Below are 26548 nucleotides of genomic sequence, written 5' to 3'. Positions count from 1 at the left end.
TACATGTGGCTATCTGACTTAAAGGAACAGTAACACCAAAATGTTTTAAAGTAATGAAAATATAATATACTGTTGCCTTGTGCAATTGCTTCAGAAAGACTACTATAGTTTATAAAAACAAGCTGCTTTGTAGCCATGGGGGCAGCCACTCAAAGTTGAAAAAGTAAAAAAGGCACATGATACACAGTAGGTAACAGATAAGTACTACTATTGTTTATATAAACAAGCTACTGTGTAGCCATTGGGGCAGCCATTCATAGCTGAAAAAGTAGAAATGGCACAGGATACTCTGCAGATAACAAATAAGCTCTGTAGTATAAAATCTGATTCTTCATAACTTATCTGTTATCTACTGTGTATCCTGTTCTTGAATGGCTGCCCCCATAGTTACACAGCAGCTTGTTTATATAAACTATAGTAGTGTTTCTGAAGCAAACACTCCATTTTTACCAGTGCAGGGCAACAGTACATTATTTTGACATTCCTTTAAATTAATTTTTTGGTGTTACTATTCCTGTAATTGCAGGAAAATGTTTTACAGTTTTCCATGATTAAAGGAAAACTATACCCCCCTAACAATGTAGGTCTCGATAAAAATATATTACATAAAAAAGCTCATATGTAAAACCCTGCTTCGTGTAGCTTAATTATTAATTTTGGGGGTATAGTTTTCCTTTAAGATGGATTGCCACATGTAATGTATATACACGTAGTGATCCAAATGCCACTGAATGAAAAAAGGATTTTTAATGGGTTTGTCGCCCGTGGCAGTACAGATTTCCCCCGTTCATAAATCTTGAGCCATTGCCCTGACATATGCAGTATACACCTCTAGCAACCCTTTACAAAGTCCCCAAACCAACAGTGGAGCACCACTTAGACTGGCTTGAATGATTTGCAGCAAGTATCTCCTGTTTGCTCATCCCTGTTTAAGCTGGCCATAGATGTAAAGATCAGCTCCTGATCGTGAGACCACGATCTTCTCGGAACGATCGTACGATCCTACGAATTTACCATCAACTAAAAAGACCAATTTGGCAGGAAAACCAAGGGGAGCTGCCTGCTTGGCCCTGCAAACATAGATAGATTGCACTGGGACCGACAAAGATTTTTTGACCTGGCCGATCAATTTCCTGACAGATGTCGGCCGAAAAATCGCGAGATGTATGATCGTTCGAATACCACTAACCGAACGATAATTTCGAAGGATTGGTCGGACTTCCCTAAAATCGGTCGTTCGGCAAGAAGAATCGTCGCGTCTATGGGGACCCTTAGTCTCATGCATAGTGATTATTGTTTAGAGACTAATCGAAAATTTAATTTAGGCTGCTTTGAAGCCATTTCGTGCTGTAAGGGTATTGTACCACTGTGTGATTGGCTTTTACAGGCTGTTCCAGATAATTGATCGATCGAACGATTTTCCTTCGATCAGAAAATTGTTAGGAGATCTTCCCCATCGGCTAACATTGCACCTCGGTAGATTTTAGGTGGCGTAGTAGGGTGTCAAAGTTTTTTTTAAAGAGACAGTACTTCGACTATCGAATGGTCGAATAGTAGAACGCTTTTTAGTTCGTTTCGAAGTCGAAGGTTGAAGTAGCCAATTCGATGGTCGAAGTAGCCAAAAAAATCATTCGAAATTGGAAGTTTTTTTTATTCTATTCCTTTACTCGAGCTAAGTAAATGTGCCCCTATATGTCGAGAAAGGGCTCAGGCTGATGGGCAAAGGCTTGGAAAATGAGATTAAATTTAATTTTCATGTTCTACATGGTCTCGGTAAGAAAACCTGTCTGATTTGCTCTGAAACAGGTATATTTTGATATGACGTAAGACGATATTCCTTTCTTGCGGGCTGCAGATATTAGCTTACTCTGCGCAACCTTTTAAGTACCTTAGGCAAAATGCTTGTTAAATCTACCGACATTAAAGCTGGTTAATTAAAGTGGACATTGTAACTACACATTTTATTTTACAGGGCTAGGAATGGCAGTACTTGAGTTAAATATTAAAACATCAACTCTCATATTGACTTCCTTGGCACATTTAAATGGCAAACAGGTTGGACAGGGTTGATTGTGTTTGAGATCTTATCAGGCTACACTACACACACCCTCATCCGTATATTCTGATTTTTGACCAGAATTCAAAATTGTAGGTAGAGTTGACCCCTCAAGAGTAAAAAGTGTGTATGGTACATGGAACTGTTTCCTGAAAAGAAAGAACACGTTCACTGCCCTCCTGTTGGTTGCTTAATAGAAACAAGTTTAAAGGGATTCTGTCATGATTTTAATGATGCCATTTTTATTTCTAAATTACACTGTTTATACTGCAAATAATTCACTCCACCATATAAAATTTTATTCCTGAACCAACAAGTATATATATTTTATTTTATATTGGTGTGCAGGCAGCCTTCTCAGGTCATTTTGCCTGGTTTAAGCTTTTTGAAAAGTAAACATAATTTCAGATGGAAGGTAAATAACTAGCGATGCACCGAATCCACTATTTTGGATTCGACCGAACCCCCAAATCCTTTGCAAAAGATTCGGCCGAATACAGAACCGAATCCGAACCCTAATTTGCATATGCAAATTAGGGGTGGGAAGGGGAAAACATTTTTACTTCCTGGTTTTCTGACAAAAAGTCACGCAATTTCCCTCCCCACCCCTAATTTGCATATGCAAATTAGGATTCGGGTTCGGCTTGGCAGAAGGATTTGGCCAAATCCGAATCCTGCTGAAAAAGGCCGAATCTCGAACCGAATCCTGGATTCGGTGCATCCCTATAAATAACCCCTTTAATAGTCTTTAATGTATTTAAGGCGAGTGTCTTATATATTTTGTTAGAGAAACATAATATCCTTAATACTACTGCGTTGGGAGTACATTCTATCACATATCATTGTAGGAGAGGTGCTTTTGGTGCAGTTGATTTTATATCTAAATGTCGTTGTGGAAGGGATAGCAAACAGGAAGTGCTGCTGTGTGTTAAGAGTGATTGCTGAGCTACAACCTTGCCTTTGTGACTTTTCCCTTACTTGTCGCCTGCTGATTTGAACTGTTTTTCACAAGAGATCACAAGAGATCTAGAAAATGTCTGTCTTTTAGAAAACCATGTAAACATTAAATAAACCCAATAGGCTGGTTTTTGCCTCCAATAAGGATTAATTATATCTTCGTTTGGATCAAGTACAAGCTACTGTTTTATTATTACAGAGGAAAAGGAAATCATTATTAAAAATGTGGTTTTATTTAGATAAAGTGAAGTCTGACAGCCTTTCAGTAATTCAGAGTTTTCTGGATAACCGGTTTCTGGATAGTGGATCCCATACGTGTGTGTATAACATAGTATCTATGCCCGATGTTTCGGTCCCTCTTGGGAAGTCTTGGGACTTCGGCTATTTTCTTGACTTCGGGTCTTTTCGCCGCTTTTGGACTTTGGCTATTTTCGTGGCTTCGGGTCTTTGCACCGCTTCGGGAGTTCAGCTGTTTGGCTTTTCGGCACTTCCGTATTTTCGGCTGGCCGCAAATCTTCGGCGCACGCAAGGGAGGCCCGGCTCTTGCAGAAGTGCAGCACTGCTGGCCCTCCTTCATGCCCGGGCTCTGGACACTTGTCCCACCTGTTTTTCCCCCTGATGGCGGCCCTGGTTTAGTAGTAAAGTGAAGGACTCCTTTGCACCTTATGGTCAAAAAAATAATAGTTGTTAATGGAAAAATGATGTGCAATGTAACCACCTTTTCCTGTGTACATAACTTAAGGGCAATGGCACACAGTAAGATTTGCAATTTTTTAGATGCGATTGAGGGCGACAAATCTCCATGAAAATCGCTGCCAGCATGTCCAACGCCTTAAATCGACATCTGCAAGTTGTCCAAGGATACCTGTACATATATCACAGATAAATGTGCATTTTAGGGCAGGCTGTCAATTTAAATGGGCAGTATTTGCACAGGCCTTTATTCATTCAGCTGAAGTATTAAGCTGGCCATAAATGCAAAGATCTGATCGTTCGAATCCTCGAATGAGCGGACTTCCCCATCTTCCGACCTGCCACTAACCTTTCAAATCAAATAAAGTAGAAAAAGAACAGATCAGCCGATGTTCTGCCCCTGACAGCAATCGTACGAAAGTTATGTCCGACAAAAGCTAGTGACAGTCTCCCACTGAAGTTCGTCAGATCGGCAATACCCGCAGAGATATTATTGGCAGCCGTCAGAAATTTTCTAACCTGTTCGATCAACTGAATGACCGATCGGCATGGCATGACAAATGTCGAGACACGTCACACATCGAGGATTCGTACGATCGGATCTTTTTGTATATGGCCAGCTTTACCCCATCAATGTGGTCCATCTCTTCTTCTGTAAATAATGAGCAGTTTGGTAAATTCACTGCTAAAGGCTGATTCTAACTTACTGTTATATCAATTAGTACTGGATGACACAACACAATGTTGGTAATTGCCATGACTTTTGTAATGCGCTGATTGCTGATTATTATCCTTTGGACTGGCTGTGTCGCAACATAATGTATGTGAGGTCAGAAGCTGTTACAGAAAGTAAAAATTATTTGTTTAGTTCTGGGGGGGGATCAGGTACATTTTGCACGACTAAAAGTTCCACCTGTTCAACCAGACAGCTAAATAAGCAGACCATTGGTTATACTACATCTCAGCAGGAATGTTAATGCTAATCACTGTATTTAATAAGGCTCCAGCATTAGAACTGTCAGTAATCAATTACTTAGAAATGGAAAGTGGTTGCACACTCAATGAGAGAAATAACATTTAGTAGACAAAGGTGGTATTAAAAATTTTTCCTTTTATAGTAGATAGTAAAAAAAATTTTTTACATCAGACAAACTGGTATATCAAATACAACAGTATTAGCAAAAATATATACATACTACCAGGTAACAAGATCAAGGCAAAAAGAGACAAACCATAGGGAGCAGATACATTTGCCTTTGTCAAGGGGAATTTTTAATACCACCTTTGTCTACTAAGTGTTATTTCTCTCATTGAGTGTGCAACCCCTCTCCATTTCTAAGTAATTGATTACTGACCGTTCTAATGCTGGAGCCATAAATACAGTGATTAGCATTAACATTCCTGCTGAGAAGTATTTATTCAGTAAATTATTATAAATATATTTCATTTTCCAACAGATATTCACATATGCACAGTTTTTGAATACATGCAAACTATTTTCTTTTTCTCTGTAGTTATATAACAGTACCTTGTACATAATCCAAACTAATATAAATATTGTTGTTATTGGAAGCAAAACCAGCCTTTTGGCTTTATTTAAAGTTTGCTGATTTTCTAGTAGACTTAAGGTGTGAAGATCAAAATGACGGAAAGATCTGTTATCTGGAAAACCAGAGGTCCAGAGTGTTCTGGATAACAGGTCCCATACCTGTATATATTTTTGCATGTAAGATATAAATATTTTATGTGTATCTGCAATTATATATATAACTATGTAGCTAAGTGGGGCTTACATTTTCTCCACCCGGTAAAATATAATACTGTCAAGGTTATTTTATTCTATAGACAAGGTGGGAGTCCAAAATACAGCCAGTCAGTATAAAGTTGCCTAATATTTACCACCCACAGAGTGGGTGGGATCTATTGTCCAGAATTCTCAGGAACTGGGATTTTCTGTATTGTCAACAAAAAAAAATCATTCAAACATTAAATAAACATTAAATAAACCCAATATGATTGTTTCCAATAAGGATTAGATATATCTTAGTTAGGGTCAAATACAGGTACTGTTTTATTATAGCAGAGAAGGAAATACTTTTTAAAAATGAAAAATAACCACATTTTTCATGGAGTCTATGGTAGATGGGTTATACTGTAACTAACTTGCTATTAAAAGTTAGATAAAATCTCCCCGAATCTGCCCGTGTGCCCCTGCCTTAAATCATAAGCACAAAAAAGATGGCTACATATTCATAAGCTGTTAATCAACTATTTTACCAAGGGAGCCATTTTATCTGTGTTTTTATTTTTATCCGTATTATTATAATACTGGTTAACTTGATAGTATTAAATAAATAATCTATTTAGGTTTCCACCATGCTCTGTGGATACTACTTGTGGTGTCATCACATGATCGCTACAAGTGGTTATCAGTCAGTAAATATTTGTTCTGCTTGATATTGGTAGCATGACAGTGGGTCACAAACCATGGGCATTTAAAGAGATGGCACATATATTTGAGAATATTCTGCTGAACGTATTCATGTGCAGTTTTGCTACTTGGAATATCCTCAGTATGCATGGACATATCTGCACATGGCTTTTCCCTAAAATAGTGCCTGCCTGCCCTGATCTGGCCTTTTTTGTGCTGTACGGTCATCCCTTAAAGGGGCAACACAACCCTTCAAGAAAAAGGGCTTGTGCTGAACCTATCCTTGCCCCTTACATAGTGCATAAAATTACTCCTGAACTTCTAAACTTTAGTGTTTCACTTGTATTTTACAGTAAATAAAAGCACATCTTTTTTTGTCATGTTTTAATTGATGGTTGATCCTCATTTGTTCAGCTGCACCCAAACAGAACAAAACTGTTTCCATTAGGCTTTTAAACAGAGAGGCAGAGACATCTTCACTTCTGCCTATATTCTCATCTCTTAAAATATGAATGTAGCTTGCCAAATGTGCTTTCTGGTTGGTTCGAAAACGAATTGGTACAAAACGTATTACTACAGGTATGGGATCTGTTATCCAAAATGCTTGGGACCTGGAACTTTCCGGATAATGGCTCTTTCCATAATTTGGATCTACATAACTTAAGTCTACAAGAAAATCATGTAAACATCAAATAAACCCAATAGGCTGGGTTTGCTTCCAAAAAGGATTATTTGTATCTTAGTTTGAATAAAGTACAAGCTGCTGTTTTATTATTACAGAGAAAAAGGAATTTGTTTTTAAAAATTTGGATAATTTAGATAAAATGGAGTCTAAGGGAGATGGACTTTCCATTATTCGGAGCTTTCTGGATAACTAGTTTTTGGATAATTTATCCCATACATGTACTGAAAATATTATATGATTATATGAGTGATTATGGCCATTTTTTTTTTCTTTTACTAAATGCTTTGTTCGGTTGTTTAAAATATACATTGTGCTAATTTATTGCCGTTACTAAATAAACTACTTTTATACAAATTTGGTTTCAGGGATACAGTAAAAGTTGACACACACAGACCCGTATGATACTTTTATCGATCAGCCAGTGTGCCGAATTGATAGATACCATTTGAGCGTATATTTCCACTTTTGTGTTTCGTTTATTTGGGAGAACCACCTGAATGATCAGAACAGAAGTGCTGAGGAGCAAAAATGCTGCAGTTTCTTTTCACTTTAATTTGACTGACCACCTGAAATTTTTCAGTTGGGACCAATAATTGTTGATTCACCAGAATCGCAGGATACTATATACATACCTAGATGGTCAGGCTATATGTTAAACATTGGCCAAATTGTCCAATCACATTTTGACAACATTTTCTGTTTATTTGCTTCTGAACTGAAGGCCTATGATTCACCTCCCTTCACATGGCAAATACTGAGATCCTTATATGTGGATACTAAAATAAAATTCAACCCAGAAATAAAATGACTGAGGTTTGCTATTCACAGCATAGCAAGTCTTTTAAATAGCCTTTTTCCAAAGTAGAATTTCTTATTTAACTGTAGCCTAATAATTACATTGATCTAAAAATAATGTCTTCTTTGCTTTTATTGGCAGTGTCCTCGTGAAGAAAGCCGCTTCGGAACTCGCACTGTGTATGTTGGACCTCGACCAGCTTCAGATAACGATGCCTATATCCATCCGAAATTCTGTAATAATAGGATTGTCTCTTCAAAGGTTTGCCTTTTTCAGTTAGTCTTTCTGCTTACGGACACACAGGAGAATGTTCTATAAAGATTGTGGAACAGTGATAACTAACTAGTAAACCCGGGTTCAAGCTTGACTTAGTGGCTGGACTGCAGAGGCTGCCTTCGTGACCTAGGGGGCACCATGGAGGAAAACAATATGAACTTCCACCACAGAGATGAAAATTTAGGAGCCAATATACAATCCCACTTAGTTGAAAGCTGGGTTGGGCATAAGAAGCATATAATCTTTAGAAACATATCTTAAGTCTGACAGATGCCAGCTTGCTGACACAATGTAGAAAAGGCACCTGCATTTGCTCTGAGGCCTTGGTTTTTCTTTTGCTGCCCTGCTGATGTGCCTACTTCATGAGCACAGTGTTATACCCATGTCTGTTCACTGCAGCACCAATGTTCTTCTGTGAAAACTATAAGTAAAAGGATTTGGCATCTTTTCTCATTTGTTAAAGCAACACTAACACCAAAAATAAAAAAAAGAATGACAATATAATGTACTGTTGCCCTGCACTGTTAAAACTGGTGTGTTTGCTTCAGAAATACTACTACAGTGTAGTTTACATAAACAAGCTGCTGTGTAGCCATGTGGGCAGCCATTCAAGCACAGGATACATAGTAGATAACAGATACATTCTGAAGAATCCCATTGTATACTACAGAGCTTATCTGTTATCTGCTGTGTCCTGTGGCTACACTGTTACTCTTCCACAGTAGCTGTATACAGAAAGATGTTTCTCATAATGGCACTGTTCTATTATCAGGAATTCCATTATTTATAATCAAGTGGTTAGCTTTTCTGTGTGACTCTCAGGTATCTCATAAGCCTTTTGCAAATGTTTCAGATTCCTTATAAACAAACTAATTATATTATCTAGTTTATCTTTACAGTAACAAGTTCAATTTAGATCAGGGACCCCCAACCTTTTGAACCAGTGAGAAACATTCAGAAGTAAAATGCATTGGGGAGCAAGACTAGCAGTAAAAATCTTCTTGGGTGCCAAATAAGTGCTGTGATTGGCTATTTGGTAGCCCCTATGTGGATTGTCAACATTGAGATTCTGTGTGGCAGTGCATCTGGTTTTTATGGAACCAAAACTCGCCTCCAAGCCTGGAATTCAAAAATAAGCACCTGCTTTTAGGCCACTGGGAGCAACATCCAAGGGTTGGAGAGCAACATGTTGCTCACGAGCTACTGGTTGGGGATCACTGCTTTAGGTATAAGCATGCTTGTCTTATCTCTAACCTGAACACAGTGTAAATGTTTTGCACTCCAGCTTTGAACTGCAATAGTTAACAAGTTTGTTTAGTTTCCCAATTTAAAGAACTATAATAGGGCTTCTCAACTAGAAGCTTAAGGGCTGGATGTTGCCCTACAGTTTATTTCCAGCCTCCCAAAGGACATTTTATAAACCTATTTGTATGGCAACTTCTTTTTTTAATAATCTGGCCAGCAAACATGGAGTAGAAAATAATACACTCAAAATAAGGACAAAGTTGGGTAGCACTGAGCTGTTCATAGATAGTTTAGCCTGCTGCTGAAACAACCCTGATACAGAGGGCAGGACACAATATTTGAGTTCCTGGTAAGGGATTTCAGAATTCTTGGACCATAAAACTTGTGCCCACCACTTTTTTTAAGCTACGTGTGCCAGTGGCCAATATTCACTGGATCCAGAATTAACTGGCTGGTACAGTTAATCCAGCAGTCCTGTGCTTTTAGATGGTATCAATACTCCTAAAGGACTTCTGGTATCCTTAAAATTTTGGACATTATTCCTTAAAATAAATTTAACAAGTGTCCATGTGTGGTGATATTCTAGTAGTTGGTGAACACATTTTTTCAGCAGCATTTAGAGAAGCATTAGGGTAAAACAAGCAGGGCATACAAGGAGCATAGGCTTAATTTGTTCTGAGGTTGCCTTTTCCTTCTGCTTGTAACATAGTGCTCAAATGTAAATAAGGGACAGAGAGGAGCGACCCTTTGAAAATGCACCAGCTCTCAGTATTTCTCACAGTTCCTTATTAGATGAATAAAACTCAACTTTTATTAGTAGTATAAAATACTGGATTTCTATTTGGAGTGAATTAAAATTCCCATTAGGTACTAGCGTCGTAAGGAACACGCTAAAAGGGACCACCGATAACGATTGGTATTGAGCCTGCCCGACTGTTATGAGGACACCTCTACTACAGTATATCGGCACCTAATAGTGTTTGCAGGGGGCTAATAGTCCATTCCACCCTTGCAATGGATCGCACCACAGTCTTCCACCACCAGCACCCGCCCTCCCACCGATCATTGTCCCATTATTGATAGAGTTCCTACACCCTGCCTATGGTATCTAAAGGAATCAAATGTGCCTGACGCGCATTTCACCTGGCATCCCCGGGCTTTGTCAAAGGCAGCCATTATTGATAGAGGTCCTGAGATTTCAAGTCTAATATAAAGCACCAGTCTGGCAGTTTGCAGCAGCCCCTCTGGCATATTCCATATTGCTAGTCTGACCCCGAATGGGTATTGCCATGTTTGTCCTTCTTGAGCTGTTCACTTACATGTGGCTTTTTAGATACAACTAATCTCTATAGAAATTATTCAGATTACTTTACATATTATTATTTACACAGATGCCATTTTAAGTATTATAAATGCTGCTTTTGCTTTCTGTTTGTAAATTGTTGCTAATCAGAACAAAATTCGGCAGTTAGGAATGTCCAGTGCATTTTAAGTTGTTTCGTTTCATTAAAGCTTTGTTTTTATTTGGTGTGAGAATGTATTTATTTATTCCTTTAGGTGCAATTGTTAGTTACCTTTTTCACAAAGGATACCTTGGTTTTCCATTAGAATAACTAGCTATCTTAGAATTAGATCTATCTCTTACACTCTAAGCTCAGACTAGATATAATTTGAAACTGAAATATGTGAACTTGAAGTTTTTCTCTCTTCATGAAACATAAACATAAATGTAAAAGTTTATGGATGTTTAACGTTACTTATTTACATTATGTATATAGTGAGTATATTGTTAACCATTGTTCGATTTATTATGCTTTTATCAATGACATTTTTGAGTATTAACAACTTCTTTTCTTAACAGTATACTGTATGGAACTTTATCCCCAAAAACCTGTTTGAGCAGTTTAGAAGAATTGCAAATTTTTACTTCCTCATCATCTTTCTTATTCAGGTAAATTAAAACGTTAATTTTCAACAGCAAAAAAGACAAATTTACTCAACCAAGCAAAAACTGTTCTTATTAAAGGGCTGTAAGTCTTTTGTCTCTAATGTGGTAATCTCACATGAGATCAACAGGGTACCGTTACGTGGTATGTTAAATTACAGACAGAGCCCTGTATAATTGCCAAAATGTTGTTAAATATTTATATTAGACATATGCACAGGAAAATAAAAAGCTGATCATTTATGACCCTCTGATTGCCACCATTTAAATGAAGGAATATGGGAATCCATGTATTATTATTATTATTATTATTATTATTATTATTATTATTATGATTATTATTATTATGCGTAATAATGATCCAAGTGTTTATAAGTAGCAAAATATTCCACAGAACTGAAATTTAATCATGGGAAGTATTCATAAATGAGGATATATCAAAAAAGCACCGAACAAGGTAGCAAGCTTTTTCTATAACCTTTTAACATGTTCAAATTAGCAGACCTAAAGGAACAAATAAGGCTTTATTTACCAAAGCCAGTTTGTGCCTTATACCTGAAAAACTGTTGCAAAGGGCACAGAAGACTCAGGCACAATAGATTCACTTTAAATAGCAATGATCCATCAGAAAACCCTTTTTTTTTAAAGTTAAATCCTGATTTTAAGAACTAAAGGCAGCCATACATACAGAGTTTTTTTAAACCTGGCCAATCAACATCTGGCTGATTTTTGGCCAGAAATCGATTGGGGGAAGCCTGTCAGAGGGCCCCCATACACTGCCCAAATAGCTGCCAACTTAGTCTGTCGGCAGTTTATATCGGTGTATCGATTATGGGGAGCCTAAGATACATTTGAGACCTCTGTTGAGACTATTGTGGCTACCAAAAGCATTAATGACAAGATGCCATCTACACAACAGCTCAGAGCATTCTCTCTCTGTGGTGGTTGGTTGGTGGTAGTTGTAGTGCAGCAAGATAAAACCCTGTTTCTTAACCATGGGTCCCCATACTGGCGAACTTCAACTTCCACCATACTTTAATCTAGATTATATGTTATTAATGATGGAAGTTGTGGTCTAGTGACATCTAGGGAACCACAGTTAAGCAGCAGTGTAGAACACAGGTTAGCTGTTGTGCTTGATCCCCTTGTGGGGGCAACATTGTGAATACAGAGCCCATTAAGAGAAATGTGAGGAATACAAATTGTATACACTGCTAATATTTTCACTAAAATAGATTAAACCTCTGAACAGTGAAAACCTGAAACTAATGGGCAGCAGGTCATTCAGAGCTGTTCTAAATCTGTTTCATTCTTTTGTGCTCAGAAATAAATTTTTGCCCTGGAAAGTGCAACTAAGTTTCACCCACAAGTAATGTGAATTTACCTGCAACATTCTTGAACAGTGGTGTCCAAACTTTTTGCAACGCGGGCCAGATTTGGTGAGGTGAAAATGTGTGGGGGCCGACCATTCAGCCTGACATTATTTGAACCATTAGCATCATTTAAAGGAAAACTATACCCCCAAAATGAATACTTAAGCAACAGATAGTTTATATCAAATTGAATGACATATTAAAGAATCACACCAAACTGGTATATATATTTACATAAATATTGCCCTTTTACATCTCTTGCCTTGAACCACCATTTCGTGACTCTATCTGTGCTGCCTCAGAGATCATCTGACCAGAAATACTACAACACTAACTGTAACAGGAAGAAGTGAGGAAGCAAAAGGCAGAACTCTGTCTGTTAATTGGCTCATGTGACCTTACATGTGGTTTGTATGTGTGCACAGTGAATGGTACGATCTCAGGGGGCGGCCCTTATTTTTTAACATGGCAATTTTCTATTTATGATTACCCAATGGCACATACTACTAAAAAAGTATATTATTATGATAATGGTTCATTTACATGATGCAGGGTTTTACACATGTGCTGTTTTACTCAGTATCTTTTAATAGAGACCTACATTGTTTAGGGGGTATAGTTTTCCTTTAACTCATTTAAACAAGGAATTGCGTATCCGTGGCAGTAATTTTTGAGCACATTAGTGAAATGATCTACCACTTGGTCTATACTGCTGCCTGTGTGCTGAAGGTGTTAGCAATAGACACGTATTGGCACATAGTGACACGCCACTCTCACATATTTCTTTAGTTTACTGTACTGGCACGTCAGTATGTCTATTAACACCTTCAGCCCTAAAGAAGTATGCGAGAGAGGCACGTCACTATGTGCCAGTTCGTGTCTATTGCCAACACCTTCAGCACACAGGCAGCAGTATAGATCAAGTGGCAGATCATTTCACTAATGTGCCCAAATATTATGGCTACGCGATTCCTTATCGCACTGTGCTGGCAGGCCCCATTATTATTAATTTCATGATGGAGGCTGTGAGTCGGTGTAAATTTGAAAACGGGCGGGACTTTGGACATGCCTGTGCTAGACCAACTTCTTCTGAATGTCCATTAACATTTTTGTATTTGATTGAATAAAGTACTGTTCATTTATTCACATGTATTGTAAATGTTCATTGATATAGGAACAAGTAAAGAATCACTGCTTTTAGGGTACGTAATTGCATTTGAAAGTAATTAGTGAATTGAAGCCGATCCTTCATAAGGCAAGCTAATCTGGTTCTGAAGAGCCCTTCGCAAATAATATTTTAAGCAAAATGAATTGAATCCCATGTTATTCACATTTTAAGTTTGTAACAATCTATTTTAATAAATGTTGCACAGAACTTACACGCACAAAGACCCAGGAAGAGTTTACTGTAGACAAAATGCTCATATCATTAACCCCAGTAAAATGCATTTGGTTACAAGGAAAACTACAGTATATCTCTCTGCCATGCTCTCTATTCTAGCTTCACTTTTCCCTCGATCTTGCACAAACACTACAAACCTTCCCTTGCTTCCCAATTCAATTTCCCAGTTTCTGTTTCAAGTTACTACTTCTTCTTTCAAATGAACTTTAAACTTATCTGTGTCCTCGATCACTGTTGTACCTTCAAGTTTGTATGGTACAGTGGGTCTGGTTCTGGACAGATGCAGAAGAGTGACCAGTTTGGGCACAGCAGACACACAGGCTGTTTCAGGTGCTTTAGTCACTGTGTTTTAAGTAGCCCGACAATGTATCATTAGAATGCCCAAAATACCCCTTAAAGGGCTTGTTCACCTTTAAGTTGTCATTTAGTATGTTATAGAATGGTGAATTGTGAGCAACTATTCAATCGGCCTTCTTTTTTTTTTTTTTTCTTATAGTTTTTTTTAATTCTGACCTGGCTACCAGAAGGCTTGATTTAATAGGAATAATTGTATGAAACTTCCAGAACAGAGCAATTATCTGAATAAGCACAAATGCTGATTGATAAGGCTCCCTATGTTGAATGACCTATGCCAATATGTTTTGCCTAACTTATATTGATAAACTAAACTAAATGTTTACCTATCTATTGAAGAGAGTATGTTTCCCCTTTTAAGCTTTTATGTATTAATTATTGTAGATCAATAGTGTAAGTGAATTTCCAGGCAGCACTAAGCCGATATAAACCACTCAGCCAGGAAGTCACTTAGCTCATTGTATGGCTCCCTAATGGCTGTCCCCTCTCTCAGCAACTTCCTTTACATGCCTAATACTTGTCATATAATACATCAAAGTCTGGCTTTTCCTTGAGTGCTGAACTGGGGACATTGGCTCTACAATACTTCAGTTTCCATATGTAAAAGAATGGGGAGTTGTGGCTCATTTTGGTTGCAGCCCATGGACTCCTGGGAAGCCGCTGCCATATGAACTGACCTGAACATCTTTTTCAAAAAGCAACTGAATTACAATCACCAGTCTTTGGCTTTGGCAATCATTCAATCACTTTGGAACAAGGGGGGAGTGTTTACCACTGCCAGTAGTACTCATTGTGTTCTGTTACTCTTGTTCTCTGTGGAACTGAAAACAAAAATTACTTGCATCCCAGGAGTCAATGACATTACTGTGTTTTCTCCTACAGGCTATTGTAGATACACCAACAAGCCCAGTAACCAGTGGCCTTCCTCTATTTTTTGTTATTATCGTCACAGCCATTAAACAGGTAAATATGTATTTTTGTGTATTGTCCTTTTAATGCCATAATAACTGTCATGTTACCTGCCGTTTCTGTGCAGTTAATGATACTTGAAAGTTTGTGAACCCTTGTGAATTTTGAATATTTCTACATAAATATGACCTTAAACGTGATGTTTTTTACTCAAGTTCAACTACATCCTTTATTTTCTCATTAGTAATGGTATACTCGTGCCCTACTGTGATGCAGATGTGGGTGATGTCAAATGAGGTCTTTTACTTTCTGCCTTCCCTATGCTCCTTGTGTGTGCGCCATACTCTGCCTTCCCTATGCTCCTTGTGTGTGCAATACTCTGCCTTCCCTATGCTCCCTGTGTGTGCCATAATCTGGCTTCCCTATGCTCCTTGGGTGTGCCACACTCTCCCTGTGTGCACCATGCCTGTATGTGATAAGGGATTGATAAGTGATATCCCTGCATTGAGCACCAACCATTTGGTTTTTTGAGTGCTACCACAATTAATGTGGACATGGTCTTGTGGTAACCTGGGTGCAGTTTAAAAAGAGGGAGTGATTAACACTGGCTTCCATTATCCTGTTCTAAAACAAACTGTAATTAGTGCTTCTTTAATTTATGTATCTATTATTTTATAGCTCTCCCATTTGGAATTGACTAACTGGTCGCTAGGTTCCCACTTACCCTAGCAGTGATTTGGAAGTAAGAAAGAAAGTGGAACTGGGAGGCTCTCTTTAGAAGAATAAGCAATATGGTGTAACAATTATGCAGTCTCACAGGGCATCCGTTTATTTTTTTGCTGGGGACCCTAACAATCAGATATATAATTTAAATAGCATTATGAAAAGCAACAGAATATCAGGGGAAATAATTTAAAACAAATAAAGAACAGTTCTAAATTGCTAAGCATAGACTAATACATACTGTAACATCTTAAAAGTTAATAAAACGTGGTTAGGGAAATGAACTGTTCAAAATGTAGAAATTCTCTACCTTTTTATACTAGATTTTCAAACCAGAGAGGCTCTTACATATCAGTGCGTTATAATATGGCTGCTTTGATTGCTATAAAAATGTTAGTGTTTTGACTTCCCATGAGACAAAATTGTTATATGTTATTATTTTTTGGCCAAACAGGGCTATGAAGACTGGTTGCGGCATCGTACGGATCATGAAGTCAATAACAGCACTGTCTATGTTATTGAAGGTTCCAAATGTGTCAAAAAGGAGAGCGAAAAAATTAAGGTAAAGAAATAACAGTAAACATTTCACCTTTCTAAAGAGTAACTGCGCACCCGTCTTTTATTCGAAACACTAGTGCTTAGCCTTATTACTTTAAAAATACTTGAACTTGATTTGTAATGGAAAGAATTCATGTTATAAGCTATGGCTGTGGAGTATTTCCATTTATGAGCTATTTGTTTCCTAGTGGAATACTTTAACATTATATAATGTGGAACTATAAAACTTGCTGTGCAATTGAAACAGTCTAAATAACCTGATTAATTAACTAACTCAGGTGGGATGTTACAAGCAACAGAAAGATTTGGTTAGCTGCCTACACTATCTCAATAGTAAACAATGTATTAGCCAGGACACCCAAAGTGACTTTCATAGAAGATGTATGTAGGTATCAATGCATTTTTAACTTTATTTATAAAGTTCTAAATGAATACACAGGGCTGTACAGTATTACAGAGTAGAAAATGGATGACAAGCATAATAATTATAAAAAATTATAAATAGTTACAAGCATAGTAATAAACAAGTATTAATACACAGAGATAAATTGCCATGTGCTAAAAGACACAGTAGGAAGGAGGTCTCTGTCCCATAGTGCTTACAATCTATGTGGGTGGATACAGATACAAATCAATGGCCCGCAAGTGCCAGGACTGGACCAGACAAATATATTTGTCTTTGATTGGACTTTGATTTCGGAAAGTCTTGTGTTTTTGATCTTCCATGCCTTATATATTGCACACTGAGTGTTGATTCCACTGTTCTCAGCGTGTGTTTTTTTCTGCAGCAGATCTGCTTTGCTCAGCTTGCAGAAAAAAAAACCACAGGCTGAGAGCAGCGGAGGCAACACTGCATGTCCCCAGGGCCTAAAACATGAAGTTGTACATGGGAGCTAACTAGGTATCTGAACCATGCTGTGTGCAAAATTAATAGTCAAATTTTCTAACTTGGAAATGGCCAAGTCAACTGTGCTGATTATACATTTTGCAAAATAATGATACAGTTGCTGTCTATTTAGGCTGTAAGCACTTATGGAGTTATAATATGTTTGGTCTATAATGGTTAAAGGAATAACATATGCTTGGTTATATCTAATCTTTGCAGGTTGGCGACATAGTTGAAGTCAGTGACAATGAGACTTTCCCATGTGATCTAGTCATATTGTCTACAAGCTGCCGTGATGGGACCTGTACAGTTACAACAGCAAGCCTTGATGGAGAGTCCAACTTTAAGGTATCGTTCTGAAGCTGACCATACACTGACAATCAGAGTGCTGATATTATAAGAGGGTTATGTACCATTTACACTGGACTGCAATACAAGGCTGGCCACTAGAACCTTTAATAAAAAAGTCACCGTTGCAATAGAAATACCTTATATGCAATACCCAGCATCCTTTTTCACTGTGATCAGTTTCTTTAATCATCTGGATATAATCCAAGATCAGGCAATTTCAAAATACAGCACTCAATAGTAAAATCCAGGTCCCACTGCGACACATTTAGTTACATAGAGTAGGAGCCTGCCAGAAAGAAATTCCATCCTAAAGTGCTTGGTCTTTCTGAAAGCACATGACTAGTCAAAATGACCTGAGATGGCTGCCTACACACCAATATTACAACTAAAAAAATACACTTATTGGTTCAGGAGTGAAATTTTATATGGTAGAGTGAATTATTTGAAGTGTAAACAGTACGGTATTATTTTAACTGCATTTTTCCTTCAGTAGATTGAATTCACTCGTTCACTTGCCTTTAAGTAGAACTGCATGTTTCTAAGCTACTGCCTTTAAGCCGAATAATGATTATAGGTTCAAAACAAAACTTAATATCCAGGCCACATTGGAACTTCAGACTATCCTATAAACAAAAATTCAGCAGCAGCGTTAGAATTGAATGGTGTTTTCCATCATTGAAAGTTCTGTGCTAAATGCAAGCTGTCAAATCTAAAATCAGATGTAAATCATCAAAGTATTTCTTATCTTGTAGTTCAGCCCTGCTGGTATGTGCCAAAATGTATTTGATCTCTGCATATAGTCGTCTGCCTGACTGAATAGAGTGAAATTAAACGACTCACTGTGTTTTCTGTTCTTACCTAGACCTATCATGCTGTGCCAGAAACTGCTATCTTGTGCTCTTATGAAGGCCTCAATGCTCTTTCAGCCACCATTGAATGTGAACAGCCTCAGCCTGATTTATACAAGTAAGTAGATGGGTGACTTTTTCTAGGGACTATTGAGCAAAACTTTGTGATTTATGACTTACAAGCCGTCCACTTGTTTAAGTTGTGACATGTGCCATATTTTAAAGCTTAGTTAGATAACAAATGCCATCTGTACATCTACCCATTTACAGCACCATAATCCCCACACTTCAAGATGAACGAGGAGTTGAACCTTCCATTTCATTAGTATATTGCCAAATGCCTCTGTGTGAGTAAATAATATTACCATATGCTGAACAAAGTGCTACACAGGGATTCAAAATATGTCTATGTTATTTAAGTTACACCAGACAAACACAGGGTTCTGATTTGTCCATTTGGAATTTCTTTTGCTTGTTTATTAAAATAAGTTACTCTAACTGAGCCTGTTGAGTGCGGTACTTTTTTGTATGTATGTGTATATATATATATATATGTATATATATATATATATATATATATATATATATATATATATATATATATATATATATATACAGAGCAGCTTGAGAGGGGCATTCGTGTTTAAAGGTCCACTAATGAACTGACTGATGTATTAGCACATTAATGATTATAACTATTTTAACTTTTTATATGAATTTCTTATTCTAGAGTAACATCAACTGTTTATATTTTTATGTGTGTGTTTAAATATATGAGCTATCAATTACATGAACTTTTTCAGGAGTTGAATGACTAGTTATTGAGCCTTAGCCTCACAATCTGGAAGATATATGGGAGAGGACTAACCACCTACTGCTTTTCCTAGAATCCCAGCAAAATTTTGGTGCAAGCTATGTTATGATATGGGCACAAAACTTATACCAGTTTGTGAATGCAACCTCGGGGAATCCCCTTACTTACCAAGCGAGTTCTGTACTTAAAGGGCACCTATTTTCAGAAATTTGTTTCCCCCACCAGAGGTGTGGGCTAATAGAGGTTGAGATCAAGAAGGAAGCTCCTGGTTTGGGCAGCCATGTTGGGAAACTAAACACCTTGTAACAACTCTCACTCATTATGTGCATGTGTGTGACAGAACATGGCTGCCCACCTGCACTGGAAGCTCCCTCCCAGTGCAGGCTGCATACCACTCACAGGAGAATTTTTAAAAAAAAAAAAAGTACTAAGAAGTGCAGGCTCAATTAGCCTGCACCTCCAGTGGTGGAAACATTTTTTTGACAATACCGGCCCTTTAATGACTGGTCAATAGCAGATGGGCTAAGGGGCTTTGTTGCACCTCACCTTACCTTGTGTACCTTGCTGTAACTGTAAATAAAGCCGTTTGAATACACTTCCGTATACAAGTAAAGGGAATGTAAACCCAGTATAATGCCAACCCACAGCGCCCCCTAGTTTTTTTTTTATAGAAGTTCTCGAAAACAGTAATTATAGATACTGGAAAATTCACAAATGAGAATTCTACTGATCAAAAATGTCATTATAAATGCAAAATAACTAAAAAAAATAAGAATGTTGCTTCCCCAGCACTATGTCAGAAATCTTGGTGCTATCTTACATATAGAGATAATTGTCATTTTTGTCTTCCTTACATTACACTGGAATTAGACATGAGAATAAAGGACAGACTGGTTTAGTGCTCAAAGCTTCCAACACCAGTTGCAGGAACCAAAAACATGGAGCCCAATTGATACAGATCAGCTGGGATTCTCATTAGAGGATTTTTTTGCATTTTAAAGCATTCGCTGGTTGTGGAGATTTAAAGAAAAGTTTTGGAAATGTTTTATTGTGCAATATTGCTTTAAGAATACAACCCTGATGTTCCTGGACTACAGCTCTCAGCATGCCCTTCATTATATTATTCTGGGATTTGTAGTCCAGCAAGAACTGAGTAACGTTTGGTTGAGCAGTGCAGCCCAGCCAGGTTTACATCCCCTTTAAATGCAAGAAGGTAAGGAAATGGTTATTTAAATGATACTGAAGATTTGAATATATTATAGGAATTATATAGAAGATTCTATAGATTCTGACTTTATTTTTTGATTTTAGTGCCTCAGGTTGTCAAATAATAAAAAACTAATAGGAAAAACATTGTGGTATTTATTATTGGGTTTGAATTTTTGTTTGACTGAGCACAAAGGAGTTTCTGCAAGTCTGAATCCTGTAAAACATGCTTGGGATTGATGGAATGAATTACAAGCATATTATAAACCTGGGTTCTAAGAGCACTTAATGGTTATACATTTTTGGCAATTTTAAACTATCAGCAGCAGGGTTTTTTAGCCATACACACTTTATGCTCATTGAAATTCGTGATCGCATACTGTTTGCCTGTTCTATTTCCCTACAGTGTCATTTATGTTTTTCATGGGTTTATACTTGTCCTTTTATCTTGTAGGTTTCATGGAAGAATAGACGTGAACACTAACCAGGAAATCAAAGCAAGGTGAAGTATAAAGTTCTAAAAAGGACATAATGAGCACTGCCTCTCTGGTTTAGTATATAATTATATACTCACATCTCTCACTGTATGTGTGCGTGTGTGTGTGTGTGAGTGTGTGTGTATGTATGTGTGTGTAATATATATATATATATATATATATATATATATATATATATATATATATATATATATATATATATATATATATATATATATATATATATTTTTTAAAATCATTAGGCGGGGGTGCAATGAGGGTGTGACCACAAAAAACATATAGACAAATACAAGATTCCTCTGCACTCAACCCATTATCAATATATTTAAGACAGAGACATTTTGTGCATACTGCTACTGAAAAATGCCTTACCCTTTAAACAAAACAGGGATTGTTTGTCCATATATTGCAATATATTTAAGCTGGCCAACTACGTCAAAGTCATCCCATATCTGGCCAGTCCTATGCTCAATTTTCATCTGATTCATTAAGAATTCTATGGTTTAATTATACATTTTATAAAAGGGACGAATACGTTTTACCTGCAACTTACTAGCTGCTTTTATATATATATATATATATATATATATATATATATATATATATATATATATATATATATATATATATATATATATATATATGCATAGAATGGACCAGCACACCGTTTTCTTCAATCAAACGTGTTTATTCAATACACACTGTGCATCCAACGTTTCGGCCCGCATCCGGGCCTTTATCAAGGATAAAGTGACAGTGATAGTGATCAGCTTTTTATACCCATAATCCCCCTCGTTAGTCATGTCATGATGACCTCATCAAACTGCTCAATTTACACTCCAATTATACATGTATTAAAATGCCACACAAAAAAAACATCTTTTCAAATCATAATGTGCTTGTAGTTACCACCTAACTGTTGTATATTTAATAAGTGCCACCATTTCTCAAAAATAAAATCTTTCATTTCTGATTGCATATATAAAATATTTATTTATTTTTCTCCTATTGACAGTGTTCATTGACAGTGTTGTGTATATATATATATATATATATATATATATATATATATATATACATACAACTTGTGGCAGCCGCACTCCAATCCGGAATCTTTCAATCAAATCTGGGTGCAGGATCCAAAGTGTTGCATATGATCTTAATGAAAAGATCCGCCCTCCAATATGTGCAAAATTCTAATTTCTTTTATTGTTTACATAAATCCGCCGTTTCGGCCCCAAAAAGAACTTTGAATTTTGCACATAATGGAGTGCGGATCTTTTCATTAAGATTATATATATATATATATATATATATATATATATATATATATATATATATATATATATATATATATATATATATATATAAATTTATTTATTTTTTTCTCCTATTGACAGTGTTCTTTTTATGGGATTTATTGTATTCTGCAGTGGTCTTGCTGCAAAAAATACACAGACTGATTCCCTTATGAATGTTTCTGATCCACTATATTTAACTGGTTATTTAAATCCTAATTGTCTATTTATTCATGAATTTATTCATTGGTTTGTGTTTGGAGATGTATTTTGTGTAGACACCACAGAGTATTCAGTATTTATTTATTTTAGGCTTCTCCTTCTTTAGTGCTAAGTACTGCTCTAGCAGTGTTGGAAATACTTGTAGCCTGAAAGGAATTGCTATAGTTAATTTTTTTTAACAATGTGTTTTTCCCACTGTTTAGGTCTTTGGGTCCTGAAAATTTGCTGCTTAAAGGAGCGACTTTAAAAAATACAAAGACCATCTACGGTACAAATTAAAACTCTCTTTTGATTATGTATTTGCACAAGCAGTTTTTTTTCTCCAAATAGAAAATCAGTTCTTTTTGCTTTCTTTGTAGCTCTTGCAAACATTTTTGTGTTTCTGTTATTGTTTAAAATCCCATTACATGTGTTGCAGATCTTCTTGCAAGGCCTGTTTTCTAAAGGGCAGTCAGAGCAGTTGCCAAACAAATCTGTCAAAAAGTAATTTTTATCAACCTGGCAAGACTCTCGTCAAAGAACAGGCTACGTTACCTGTCAGTCTTGTTTTCCTGCTTTTCAGTAGCATTCAGGAATCTGCACTGCTTTAAAATGAAAAGAATACCTTTGTTAAAAACCAGTCACCTAATAGGTTATTGATTTGATAATTCTACATTTAGATTTATCAAAGGTCGAGGTGAATTTTCGAATGAAAAAAATTTGAATTTCGAGCTATTTTTTGTTTACTTCGACTAGGGAATAGTCCAAATTCGATTCGAATTTGAAAAAATTTAAAAATTTGAATATTGAAATGTATCATGTACTGTCTCGACTTTGACCATTCGCCATCTAAAATCTGCAAAATTGCTGTTTTAGTCTATGGGGGACCTCCTAGAACCTATATGGAGTCAATTGGTAGTTTTTTTTTGGGAAAAACGTCTAATCGAATGCGCTATTCCTTCGATACGCACGATTCGAATTCGGCCGAATACAGACCTGTTCGATCGAAAACGGACCTATTCGACCAAAAAAAACCTTCAACTGAATTTCGAATTCAAATTTCAAAGTTTTTTCACTTCGAAATTCAAACCTTGATAAATATGCCCCTTATTCTGCTTAAATGGGTTGTTCACCTTTGAGTTAACTTTAAGTATGTGGTAGAGAGTGATATTCTGAGATGATATGCAATTTGTTTTTATTATCTGTGGTTTTTGAGTTATTATGCTTTTTATTCAGCAGCTCTCCAGTTTGCAGTTACAGCAGTCTGGTTGCTAGGGTCAAATTTACCTTAGCAACCCTCAGGAGACAGCCTGAATAGAAAGATGAGTTGTAAAAACTTGCAATAGCAAATGTATAACCTTACATAGAATTTGATTTTACATGGGGTCAATGACCCCCATTTGAAAGAGGCAGAAGAAGAAGGCAAATATTAAAAAACTATAGAAAATTAATAATGCTGATGATCCCTATTCATACTGTTCTAGATCAGATGTAGCTTTACTTATAACTTACACAGAAATTATAAATATTTATATGACATAATAACAATAACTGTGTTCATGTCATACCCAGGTGTTGCTATATATACTGGCATGGAAACCAAAATGGCACTCAACTACCAAGGAAAGTCCCAAAAACGTTCAGCTGTTGAGAAGTAAGTCTGGCTGTGCAAACATTATTCTATCATTGTTTATATAATGTGTTCCTGTGCATAGTTGTGGCTTCGTATTTGGACAGATAACGCTCAAGCAGTTCCTTGTGAAAAAATGAATTCCAACATTCCTGTAAAGAGCAATGATACCATGAAAATAAAATACAACACAAAAAAAATAAGTATGCAAATGGATACTATGTGCCATATAACAGGGATGAACAAATGGAATTATAGCTAGAAGCTATAGAAGGGTAGATAGTTACAATTGCCAAGAAAGTGAATTTGGAGCCTTGACACGTTGGTCATAAGATTAGCCCAACTCTGTGTTTTACCTCTTTTTTAACTGCTCACATCTCATTATAGTTTAATGCTCACACCATACTTCTGAGCTTCCCAAGGCTTTGTTTATATGTGTGATACTCAGCTAAGCCTTTACCTTTCTACGGTTTCCTAACATTTGAAGAAATGACAGCACTAATTTCCTCAAATCTGAAAGCATGTAAAACCCTTGTGTTACCTCCTTCTTAGAATCCTTGGTCAACACTCATCAGTATCTGAATTCACTGGTTATGGTTCCACAAAACACATTTGTTAGATGAGATAATGGCTGGATGTTATTTTAATTTGTGTAAACTGACCCAGGTTGTCTAGGGATTCTCCTCCCTAGGTTTGTGGGCATTAATAATGCCATCTGCTCTCGAAGCCATACATTGGTAACTTACCGGAAAAGTAATAATAGCTGATAAAAACTAAATTAGAATATGTGGTCTCTTGGCGAGACTGCTTCATTCTCCTGAAGTTTCATTTGGAACAAAAAAGACCAATACACTTAGAGCGCACCTCATGAGATCAATGTTCTTAAAGGCCTGCTTTTCCCCACCTTTTTATTAACTGAAAAACATATAGGTACATATACAGGGGCCATTGTTCTATCTGTGTGCACTAAAGCCACTTACTACACTGCCATTTTTTTGGTATGTTTTCAAGTTCCTTTTAAATATCCCTTGCAAGCTAAATCCAGCATGCCATTTTCCAGGCAGAACGACTCTCTAATTTATCAGTAATGAATAGACATGGCAGCAACCTCACAGTCTTTTCTCATCTCTTTCAGATCCATAAATGCCTTTTTAATAGTATATTTATGTATACTGGTCTCCAAAGCAACCATCTGCACTTCTTTGAAGTACCTGTGGCAGAACAGTTTAGCCAATGATGAATCATGGTACAACGAAAAAACACTCAAGGAAAAGCAGGCCTTCAAGGTACCTGTCATGCAGCCAAAAATTGTTTAAGAATTGTTGTGCTTAGCTTAGATAGGTGATTGTTTTGGATACTAATTCAAGCTCATATTTATTAGAGGAGAAATCTGTGTTCCTGCAGTGTCACTGAGCTTTATACTTGTGCTGGATGTCTTAACAGGGACAGGAAACAGGTGAATGGAAACCATATTATTCTGCAAGAGGTTAAATTGGATTTTGATGGGTTTCACATAGGAGTGTTCTTCAAGGAGCATTTAAAAAAATTATTTAAATTTAATCTGCTTGATCATTTGAGATAGGAAATTCTATATACATTATTTAATCATGTTGTAGCAGAGTGTGGAATGCCACAGGTCAGTAGCTAAGAATAGGAAGCATGCAGGAGTGTGTGTGTGTGGGGAGGGGGATTCCCAGCAAAGCCATATTAAATACAAACACAGCAAGTCCAATCGATTTGATTTATTTCTATAGATATACCAAAACCTGGATGAATGAGAATCTTCACAATAATATTATATGTGTGTGTGTGTGTTCAATGAAGGCTTGCACATTCTCATATGCATTAAACAGATAAAGATATATGCACATATTCTAACATTCTTCTGTGTGACACCTGGCAATGAATTTCTTTTTTATAGTGTATTTAGCCAATGTATTTGAATAACAATACTCATTGTAATTTCCCTTCCTGTAGTAATGAAAGTCTTAGGTTTTATTTCTTAACCTCATGTTTCTCTTGGCCATTTTTCCCTAGTTTTTTCTTTGTTTTTCCCCCAGATTTTGAAGATGTTCACAGACTTCCTCTCCTTCATGGTGCTTTTTAACTTCATCATCCCAGTATCCATGTATGTTACTGTAGAAATGCAGAAATTCCTAGGATCCTTTTTCATTGCTTGGGATATGGAAATGTTTGACGAGGAAATAAACGAAGGAGCTTTGGTTAACACATCTGACCTTAATGAAGAACTTGGCCAGGTAAGGTATTAGTGAAATCACAATATAACAGTGTCTGTTTCTCAATTAATAACTTTATGAAGGATGAGCGTACTTTAAAAATGATCCTGAAGTATTGTGGAATATTAACTCGGTCAGTGTAATATTGTCAGACAGCCATAATTATTATGGTTTGAG

General features: G+C 36.6%; 1 protein-coding gene across 6 annotated transcripts in view; it reads left to right on the top strand.

The window, feature by feature from the left end:
* Positions 1 to 26548, top strand: part of atp11c.S (ATPase, class VI, type 11C S homeolog) — a 50677-nt gene that overhangs the window by 2964 nt on the left and 21165 nt on the right. For all 6 annotated transcript variants that reach the window (XR_005963899.1, XR_005963898.1, XM_018233140.2 and 3 more), the window contains exons 3-13: positions 7760 to 7879; positions 11001 to 11090; positions 15096 to 15176; positions 16300 to 16407; positions 17509 to 17637; positions 18503 to 18606; positions 20963 to 21010; positions 22729 to 22793; positions 24077 to 24158; positions 25270 to 25420; positions 26195 to 26392. Coding sequence is in view for 4 of the 6 variants with exons in the window: in XM_018233140.2 (XP_018088629.1) it covers positions 7760 to 7879; positions 11001 to 11090; positions 15096 to 15176; positions 16300 to 16407; positions 17509 to 17637; positions 18503 to 18606; positions 20963 to 21010; positions 22729 to 22793; positions 24077 to 24158; positions 25270 to 25420; positions 26195 to 26392 (1176 nt within the window). In the remaining 2 variants the exon portion in view is untranslated. The remainder of the gene's footprint in view (positions 1 to 7759; positions 7880 to 11000; positions 11091 to 15095; positions 15177 to 16299; positions 16408 to 17508; positions 17638 to 18502; positions 18607 to 20962; positions 21011 to 22728; positions 22794 to 24076; positions 24159 to 25269; positions 25421 to 26194; positions 26393 to 26548) is intronic.

The sequence above is a fragment of the Xenopus laevis genome, chromosome 8S, assembly GCF_017654675.1.
Source record: "Xenopus laevis strain J_2021 chromosome 8S, Xenopus_laevis_v10.1, whole genome shotgun sequence".
Classification (NCBI taxonomy): Eukaryota; Metazoa; Chordata; class Amphibia; order Anura; family Pipidae; genus Xenopus; species Xenopus laevis.
Note: the sequence above shows the minus strand (reverse complement) of the source record. Positions and strands in the feature narration are given on the sequence as shown.